The following is a 10,356-nucleotide window of genomic DNA, read 5'->3' as shown; positions in this document are numbered from 1 at the left end:
CCGAATATATCATACAGTAAAACGATTTATCAATTAGCCTAAGTTTTTTTCACAAACACATGAGCTTTGAATTCTTTGAAAAACACAAATGATCAAATGATATGAAGAAAGTAGCCTATCTTAGAGAAAGTTGTAAGCAATTAAAATTTGATACGCCCACAGGTCTCTACGAATTGACAATAATTTCTTTTTGTTTTTATTGGTATTGTTTCGCTACGTTTAATTTTGAACTTCCATTTTACAAAATCTTGGTTTGTGGATATTTTTAGCAAAATTTAGTATGTTTTCGAGCTTGCACCGAAATGAAAGATCTTAGTCGTTAAATTTAAAAAAATATTCTGGCAACATTGAATTTAAGACGCCTATTCAAAAAAACACGAACAGTAGGTACCGAAGGCTACGGTACCGTACTAAATTGATTCAGCATTTCAGCTTGATTGTTGATTTATTGTGGTTGACTGCAATTTGTTTTAAAAATAAGTTAAAAACAAAGTTTATAGGCAACAGTGGTGAATTGCTTAACTGATCAGTTAAATTACAGAGAAAAACCAGAAAGTTACACAAAGACCTTCTGATGATCCCCAGTAAGGGTGAAACAGGCTGTAGTAGAGGTTATTAGAAAGGAAGTGGCTATTTTTCCACACTTAATGCCATGGTTACAATCAGGTGTTGCCAGAGTTAGGATTAAAGTTAGGAAGGGTTAGAGTTAGGAATAAGATTAGGGTTTTGATCTTTGCCCAGGACTAAAATAAATTTCCAAAATTCAAGTTTTTGTTTTCAACAGCTTTCAATTTTCTCAAATTAGGGCAGAATTCCTTATCTGGCAAAACTATTGAGGCTATTATTACACTCGGTAGCCACTTTAACAAGTCGAAATTCTGCCACTGCGAATGACTACAATGCAACCGCCAACCAATCAGAGCATATTATAAGAGGCTACCGTCCAATTGTGACCCTTCTAGCACTCATCCAGAGAGTTAATGCTTGTTTTGAACTTTATTTGGTAATTACAGAAGAAAAAGAGCAATAGCAGTGGTGGAAATCGAACCCGCGTCAATGAAATGACTACTTTCTAGCCCTAACCCCTAAGCCAACCAGCTGACAAAAAATCCATCACTTAATTTGCTTTCTATCATCTTCTTTTCGCCGTTTTTTATGTCATTTAAATCGTAGCTTATGATTGGTTGACGGTTTCATTCTAGTCAAGTTTAGTGGCAGAATTTCGACTTGTTAAAGTGGCTACCATTACACTCAGTACTGGGTTTTTTTTTTCGGTCATTTATCGGTCATTGACCGATTTTTTAGCAAAATGTCCGAAAAAAATATAGTCAATTCGGTCAAAATGTCCGAAAAAATACGTACGCGCTCAAATCGATTTCAGTGATTGCAAAGAAGCTTCTTGCGCCACTGTACGATTTCTTGTCAATCGGAAATACAAGACGTAGACTTAGTGTTTAAACGTTGATCCAATGTCTTATTATATGTGATACGCAAATACAAATACAGAAGTCAGTCTTCGAAATTAGCGTGGGCAATCGGCATTTGCCGAGGTGATTGCCGACGCAGATGCGTTAGCGTTGGCAGTAAAAATGCTGAGGCCACAGGAGCGCTTGAAAGGACCAAAAGATTACAAAAAAATAATTTTCTTGGACTACACCACACTCTTACTATTGCTGGATGTTTTATTTGGGTTACTTCCTACTTCGCCGGCGCTTAGACACGTGCCCAGCTGAGAGAATTGAATCTTTCATAAAAATATCATCCTATTTGCATTGATTCAACGATGGTAGACGTCAAATTAGTCTAAGCATCTACTCCTTATCGCGCCTCGCGACTTTGTGTTGCTCGCAGTATCTCAATTGTGCCGAAATTATGTTAGTGTAAACGTAAATCGAGGCAATCTTTTCGCAGGAAGCTATTAATTTGTTACTGGTACCTGGTTGAGCAATTAACGTTATTTTATGATAATTCAACGCCACTAGATGTCGAATTAATGTAAAACAAACGTAAATTTCTTATTGGATACTGTTGTTACGCAATATAACCAGCCGGGAAAATTAAATCGATTTGTGTTGCCTCGAACATTGAATCAACCCAAAATTAACTTACTTTCCCCCCGTCAGTTATATAACGTTTATTACTTAACAGCGTGCGTATCGCGTTGCTCGCTTTATCGCTAGTTTTTGGTATTATTACATCACAATAAATCAAACAGTGCGGTCGTGATAGACTACTCTAGTATTAGGGGCGTGAGACCAGAGGGGGGGGTACCCAAAAAGTGGAAGTGAGAAGTGAAAAAAGGAAGTGAGAAGTTTTGTGATGTGATCAGTGTGCTTTTGTTTTTTCTCACTTCATGCAAGAGCTGGAATGGTCCATGCACAACCAAAGATGAGTTGTTAGCTGTGCTCCAACAACATCCAGACAATACTAAATCAATTGTATGCACTGCACTAGCATTCTTTATTCACACTCATCCTCATGAACGAGCATCTAATCCAGAATTATACCGCCAAAGTAGAATCTCAATTGAAGAAAAGGTGGAAAATTTATGCATACTGTTAGGCGGTTCCTATGGCACAGCAATATCATCTGCTCATGTAGCATTGCCTACCAATGAAGACGCATTGGCAATAATCTCGAACCAACCTGCTCCTATTTCTCTTTTTGAGGCCAATGAACTTTGCGCTACATTATGGTGGAACGAGATACTGTAGTTTGGTATATTGGATACTTCAAGGAGATGCTTTCAGCCAAAGATTATAGTATTGAACATCTTGTAAGAAAGGACTCTGAAAAGAATGTTTACTGGGTACATGCAGAAAAACTAGTTGATGACAAAGTTGATGTAGAACAGATCCTTACAAATGAAAATGGAAAAAGGCTTATTATTACAGGAAAGTGGGACTTTGGTAGAACAAACAAATTATGTTTGAAAAATACCAAAGAAATCGAAGCTCTATTCAACAAAGCAAAACCTACCTTCTAAGTGTATCAATATCATGCACAATTGCTGATCTAAATATCAGTAAATATGAACATAATTCTGATATGCATAAACAATCATTATGGCAACATAGAAATATTGGGACACATTAGAGGTGAATATTCTTCTCAAAACACCTGATATAATCCCCTGCTAATCTCTCAATCTCCCCCCACCAATATAATAAACAAACAAAGAAAGAGTCAAATACAAACCTTTGAATTTCCACATGCATTGGGGAAGAACATTCACCCCTGGGACACAACACTGACTATAGCCTATCCTTGTGCTCAATATACTGTGTACATATATATTATGTGAGTTAATTATGTACTATGTAATGAAGCAAATTTTCAAATTCTCGCATGTATATAATACCATAAATGGCACCATTTGGCCATTTCAAGAGCTTTTTCACTTTTTCTTGCACCAAAATGTTTGCATTTATTCTGACCATCCCACACGAGGGCTTAAAATACTGGAATTGGGATGTGGGGGGCACAGCAAGAAAATTTTTTACAATAATTTTTTTTCGAGGGGTATTTTTTCAGTATTTTTGGAAGAAAATTCAAGTTTTGGCCACTTTCTACATGAGATAGATGATTTTAACCACCAAAAATGGATTCATTGCTGAAAAATGAGTAGGAATACACTTTTAAATCAACTGATTCCCTCAACTGTGTCAGATTTTATATCCAAAATTAATTTTTATGAAAAAAATTCCCTCGCTGGGGTCAAAAATCACATTTTTTGCCCCTAATGAATGGTTTTTCAATATTTTGACCTAAAATTTGGTATACAGCCTAGATTTAGTATATCTATCAAAATAAAATTGGATATACTATTTTTTGGGTACCCCCCCCCTCTGGTCTCATGCCCCTACTAGTATATATTTTGCTTTTCGCTTTACATGTTTTGGTACAATTTTTTCGTAATAAACGTTCACATGCAATTGCCGAGGCAATTTCAACTTTTGCCGTTTGACCTTGACAATGTTTTTGCAAAAATAAAAATATGTTAATTTCGAAGACTGAAAGTAACGTTTGTCTGTTCTAACTTTTCTCAGATAAAACACGACAACGTTTCTCAGCGAAACTTAATGTTGTAGCTAGTCAGGAAGTGCAAATTTTCGTTTGTATCAGCTACTTCAAAGGAAATATTTTCATCAGAAAAAATGACCGAAATAAATAAAAAATGACCGAATTTTTTCAAGTCATTTCGGACAAATGACCGAAAAGTCTCAGCGAAAAAAAAAACCCAGACTCAGTATAAATATAGCCACAGCCCAAGCCTTAAAGCAGCCGGCGGCCATCGCGGACATGGCCGCTAAGTAGTGCTTGAATGACCGCCGGTGCTACCTCCTCAGTCGGCCAGTTTGGCCGCCGATTTCTTCAGCTAATTATTTAATTTCGCAATAAAATGATTGTGGATTGTGCGGAAACATTTGATATTGTATCGAAAATATCCAGCTACGATCACCCGCTATAAGTCTTGTTTGTAATTCCCTGCTTTTATTTTAACAAAGTGTTAATCCGAAGTGCTAATTTACTTTGGCTGGCAATATTGTTGTTTTTATGTTGATTCAATGTTGTCGGAAATCGTTGTTAAAAAGGAGAATTACCCAGACAACAAAATTCGTCATTTTTACCCTGATTTATCCACTGCAAACATAGAATCAATGTAAAAATGACGGATTTTGTTGTCTGGGAAGGTTAGTTGACATCCGAGGGGAAAACACGTGTCTTCAGAGTTGAGAAATGTTTCGGCTGTGGGTTAGTGACTTCACAGTTCACACCCTAAATGGTGACATCATAACGGTATAAATGGTCAGGTTTTATGAAAGGCGGTATGCAGTTGAAACAATTTAGTGTCGTTAGATGGTCCCGCAATACCGGATTACAATCCCGATAAAGCAGTTATTGCGTGTTACAACGATTCTATAGCAGGACGCCCAGACTTCAATAACACTAGTCACTAAGTGATCATTTTGGCATTGTTGCAAGTTTAATTCTATTTACTTGTGCTATCGTTATTTTGGCCTCCAAGCACGCAGATTTGGCCGCCGAGAAGGAGCTCTCGGTAGGCCACGATGGCTGCCGGACAAAAACACGAGTTTTAAGGCCTGCAGCCTATTAGAAAATACTAACTGAACTTGGAGTAATTTGCTCTGCTTGGCATTGAGCACTTTTTGTAGTACTATATATTAGCATTTATTGTTTAGTAGCAGCTGATGTACCGTAGATCTGATCCATTGGCTCAATGGTTTACTGGTCTTGCACTCGACTCAAGATCAAGTGGTGCTGGTTCGACTCTCGATGCGTGTGCTTGAGCAATGCATTTCAGGACTGCTATCCATTCAGTGGCACCTAGTGTATAGAATAATTCCTCGACGACAACTATCGGAAACTCCTCTTTGTTAATCTTTTTGACCAGGCCTGCATCATGGTTCAAAGCCTCTACAAGTATGCGAAACTGCCAGGATAAAGCGAAGAAGTTTTCCCAGTCTGAGGATAAAGATCAAATCAAACAATGATAGACTGTAACCCAACATTAACCACTGACTGGTAAAAACAGTCATGAGATTTGGTTTGGAAGAACAAATGTCATAGAACAAAATAACACTCTGTTGGTGTATTAATTTGTTACGTTTTTCTATAGATAGTAACAAAGTTGTTAGGTCGGAAAAATTTCACAAGACAGCTTTAAGGTTTGGTATCTGGACAATGGACATTCAACTGCCAACATTTCTACACATTTCACTGATGTGAATGCACTGGAAAAAAAGTCTAAATATATAATGTATAAAGCTAAAACCTCAATTGCTAAGGCAACAGGGATCAGTTGTCAGTAGATGTAACAGAAAATATATTTCGCACTTGCTAGTGCATCGTCAGTTTCATAATTTCTTGTGGCTACCATTTATCACTAAACTTCAAAAAACATCATACCTAAAGCATTTTTGGGTCTTAAAACTTAAATTTGGACATACTTTAAGTGATGTTGAATGAAATGGAGTTGAATTTCTTGTTTCTTGATGTGTTTTGATTTGTAAGTAATTTTTCTGCTACGCTTCATTTTGAACTTAATTTTTCATATTAGTGCTTGCGAGTGATGTTTGTAATTGTATTTCACCAACAAAATCAAACAAACTACTCTAAAGACAATATGGAGTTTGCTTGTAAAAATCATAGCTATTGACTTGACATAATTCTTGTTTTATTGCAACTCAGATTCTCCACCCTGTATTATCAAAGCAATTGCTTTTGAAGATTGCCTATATATTGTATATTAGTTTAGTTAATTAAATAACATTATTGTGACATCTTGAGTTGACTTTGCAACAAATGTATACCATCTAGATCCTAGATTTAAAAAAAAGCATGACCCAAAAGTGATTGCCACAGCTAAAACATTTTGTTTCACACTAGATGTTGATTCTTTTTTTATATATATATTATAATACTTTTTCTTTAATGGTTTAATTGTTGATCAAGAGATTTATTACTTTGTCTTGAGACTACCAAATTATATATGTTAGTATAGGTTAGTGTTAGATTCACAAGGCAACATTTCTGACGAATAAATGCCATTTGGTATTATTTGCAAGTAAGCTACATTTTTACTTTGCTTTTTTTTACTTATTATTGTGTTGTTTCTTAATGCATAAATGACTGCATTTTAATAGCACTTAATATACTGTGAAAAATGGTACCTAAATTGCTCTGTCAAGAATATGACATACTACACTTCTACAGTATTCATTAAAGTGAGTTAAAATTGATTTTGCAGAAGTTTCCTGTGTAGGTTTCTGTTTTGTTACAAGTAAAAATTAACCGTGATGTCCTCTCGTGATGCTCTGATTGGAAAAGCGAAAATATCAGAGCATGCACAACGCTATGAAGAAATGATATCTGTGATGAAGAGGGTTGTAGAGGCAGGGGGTGAGTTAAACAATGACGAACGAAATCTACTTTCTACTGCATACAAACATGTGGCTGGTGCACGACGTCAATCTTGGAGAGTGATTTCCAGTGTGGAACAAAAAGCTGAGATGAAGAGAGAATCAAAGGTTCACATTGTGAAGCTGTACCGAGAAAAAATTGAAGCTGAACTTGACAAAGTTTGTATGGAAATCATCCAATTACTTGATAATTTTTTGCTTAAGTCTGCATCTGACACAGACAGTCAAGTGTTTTACAATAAGATGAAAGGTGATTATTATAGATATCTGTGTGAGGTTGCATCCATCCCTGAAAAAAGAAGGAAACTTGTCACAACTGGAAATAAAGCTTACAACACAGCACTGGGCTTATGTGACAAAATGCTGCCTGTGCATCCCATAAGACTTGGTTTGGCTTTGAACTATGCAGTTTTCCTTTATGAAATCAAAAACAGTGAAAGAAAGGCTTGCAGCCTTGCCAAGACAGCGTTTGATGATGCAATTTCTCATGTTGACAGGTTGAAAGAAGATTCATACAAAGATTCTACTTTGATCATGCAGCTGATACGAGATAACCTTACATTGTGGGGATCTGCTATGCAGGCTAAAATTGAACATTCAGACGATGAAGATTCTGTAGAACCCATTACAGAATAGAAAGCAACTTGTACACTGTTATACCATGCCATTTCTCCTTAACGGGAAATGTGTTGAGTTGCAAACATTCATCCAATGAAAATTTTTTATTTGAGAACAAAAAAATGTTTCAAAATAATAATTAATCTGCATGGTGCAGGGAATGTATTGAATCAAATTTACTTGTGTTCTATCTTCATTTTTTTATTGCTCAAAAAGCTACACTCCAACAGTTTAGTTCCATACGAAAATGATCAGTTTAACTAGGAACAGTTTGCAGTGCTAATGACAAACTATCACAGTGGTACCGGTAAATAAAAGTATCAGTGCACCTGTGTCAATGTCAGTGCATTTTCAAACTTACTTTATAGATATGAAGCAACTTCTAATGAATATTTTAAATATATAACTTTTCAAGCAAGGTGCTGTGCATTGTTCTACTTAAATTTGTTATACTGCTTAACATAAATTATTTTGCATAAATTTTTTATTTTAAATAAGCGATTGTCAATTCTGTACCTATTGCATGTTTGTTGTCTGCAGATCATTTTTGATGTTTATGAAGAACACAACACATAGCCTACTGGTGAACTACAATTTAGTAGCGTTTGTTATATATATATATCTTGTATATTTAGTGCTTTCTGAATATCTATACCTTTTATGTTTTTGTATGATACCTATTTTGACGTTTCAATGTGTTTAACTGTTTAGCACTGTACTATTATATCTGACCTGTGAATATTTATATATACGAAAATATTTTAACACTATATCTACTCTTTACTTACTTCCAAGATTATTTTTCATACTGAGCGGTTTGGTATATCATTTTTGTCAGGGTGTGATAAAATTCATAGAATTTGAGAAATGGCTGAACACAATATGAATGACTGGAAGCCACCAAATGAAGCGGAATTGAAGGTTATAGAAGCACGAAGAGAAAGAAATAATCAAATAAGCCGTTTAATGGGAGAATACATGCTCAAAGGTTTTGAACTAGCAAATATCTGTATAAGTAATTGCTGAGAAACAATGCTAACTTTACGTTGAACTTTCCTTTGGTTTCTTGGCGTAAAAACTTACTTTTTAGTGGCCAGAAATACGTTGGCATGTTGTGGTGAGATTGGTGTTACCCATTACAACTTGTGGATAACAGAGCACTTTTCTCAAAGGTTATAGAATGCTGGACCAACTATGTGGAGAGTGCAGCACAATCTTGCTACAAGATAGAAACAATCAATATTACTGTGTTGCCTGCAATGAACTGCAGTCAGAGACATCAAAAGATGACCCTGCTATAAGTGCAGAGGCCGCAGCCGCTTCTGTATTGGAGCAGCACCAGCGTCGACATGCTGATACTCAAGATGACTTTTTAACGAACAGTAGAACTACTATCACGCACACTGCCATTGCGACAGGTAACACATAATGTTATAATCTTTACCTAGCTTAAATAGCGACTGAATATTTAAACCAGCCCTTAAAGCTATAAACGCGACTCTTGGGACTAGGTGTGTCGGTCCCAGCTTACTGTAACAGTGGTTTTCAATCTGGGCTCTGATTAGTGGATTCTTGAATGCGTTGTTTTGAGATAAAGTACCATACTAAAATTCATATACAGTATTTTAAAGAAAACTAAGGATTATAGGCTTGATAAATAATTCTTTGAAATGGGTCCGTGATTACAATAGGGGACCACTTCTTTGGGTGGAACTACTCCGATGTGTCGTTACTCCTGTCAAATATGCTTTTAAAATAGGGGTTCCAGCGTCTTTCCTGAACCAACACCCTTTGCCTTAGAATTGAGTGATTTAACTAAAAAAATGTTGAAAATTTTTTTAAGCGGTGTGACTTCGTCAGACTTATTCGAAACAAGTGTACTGTACAAATAAAAATTCTGAATTTTTTTTTGAAATTGAAAAAAGTGTTGTAAGTTACTGTACAAAAACGAAACTTGAGTACCGGATCCGCTTCTGCCTCTGATATTTTTTAAACTGGTTTTGGCTTTTTTTTTTTTTTTTGGTTTTGGCTTGTGCGGTCCACAGAACTTTAGAAATTGACTTAGTGTTGCGCCGACTCAAACAAGTACGAAAACCTGCTTTAAAATTAACCTTTTGTGGAATTACAATGTAAGCTTGGAAATACTTTTGTTTTGTGCGAACTAAGCTGTTCTTTTATCTTGCAGAAAGAGAACAAACCACACCTGTGCAACAAACATCGCCTGCTGCCCATTGCACAGTTGTTACTCCTCAAACCATGAACTTACCAACAGATAACATTCAATTGATCTCATCTTATATGAGAGTGAAAGCAAAAATTGAAATGCTATCGAACCAGTTGATTCCGTGCGATAAACCAGACGAGATTAAAGCTATATGCGACGCTATAAAGGCTTGTTCAGACTCTGCAATTGCAATTAAAAAGTTGATTTAAATTTATGGGGTTTTATTTCCAGAATATAAAATCGTGTGCTATCTGCTCGTTTTTGTGTGAGGTCTTCAACCATGCTTGTTAGTCATATTTCGAATTTTGGATTTTATTTTCAGAGCAGTGTCATTGCCAGTTTCGTATGGTCTTTTTTTTATTGAAATGATTATTAAAGCTGAGCTGTAATAACTTTGTGAAAAAAATAACTTCATGTAATAACTTTGTATGGGAATATTAGGTTGCTTTATGTTCAGCTATGGTGGAATCTAGGTTTGGATGTTGGTCAAGATAAATAGACGCTATCTGAATAAGCCTTTCTTTTTATAGGTGAGACAAATCCAATGTAGCTATTTGCACAGAAAATACA

General features: G+C 35.8%; 1 protein-coding gene and 1 pseudogene across 1 annotated transcript; both read left to right on the top strand.

Moving 5' to 3' along the window:
- Positions 1–6,777: 6,777 nt before the first annotated feature.
- LOC145768177 (14-3-3 protein beta/alpha-1 pseudogene) lies at positions 6,778–8,400 on the top strand (annotated as a pseudogene).
- On the top strand, positions 8,384–10,223 carry LOC145768178 (uncharacterized). The gene is made up of 3 exons (XM_082579654.1): positions 8,384–8,550; positions 8,735–8,980; positions 9,748–10,223. Exons 1-3 carry the CDS (start codon positions 8,430–8,432, stop codon positions 9,993–9,995), a joined length of 615 nt encoding a protein of 204 aa, XP_082435780.1. The 5' UTR covers positions 8,384–8,429; the 3' UTR covers positions 9,996–10,223.
- The last annotated feature ends 133 nt before the right edge of the window (positions 10,224–10,356 follow it).

Source organism: Aplidium turbinatum, chromosome 4 (assembly GCF_918807975.1).
Source record: "Aplidium turbinatum chromosome 4, kaAplTurb1.1, whole genome shotgun sequence".
NCBI classification, from domain to species: domain Eukaryota; kingdom Metazoa; phylum Chordata; class Ascidiacea; order Aplousobranchia; family Polyclinidae; genus Aplidium; species Aplidium turbinatum.
This window is presented reverse-complemented; position numbering and strand designations above follow the sequence as displayed.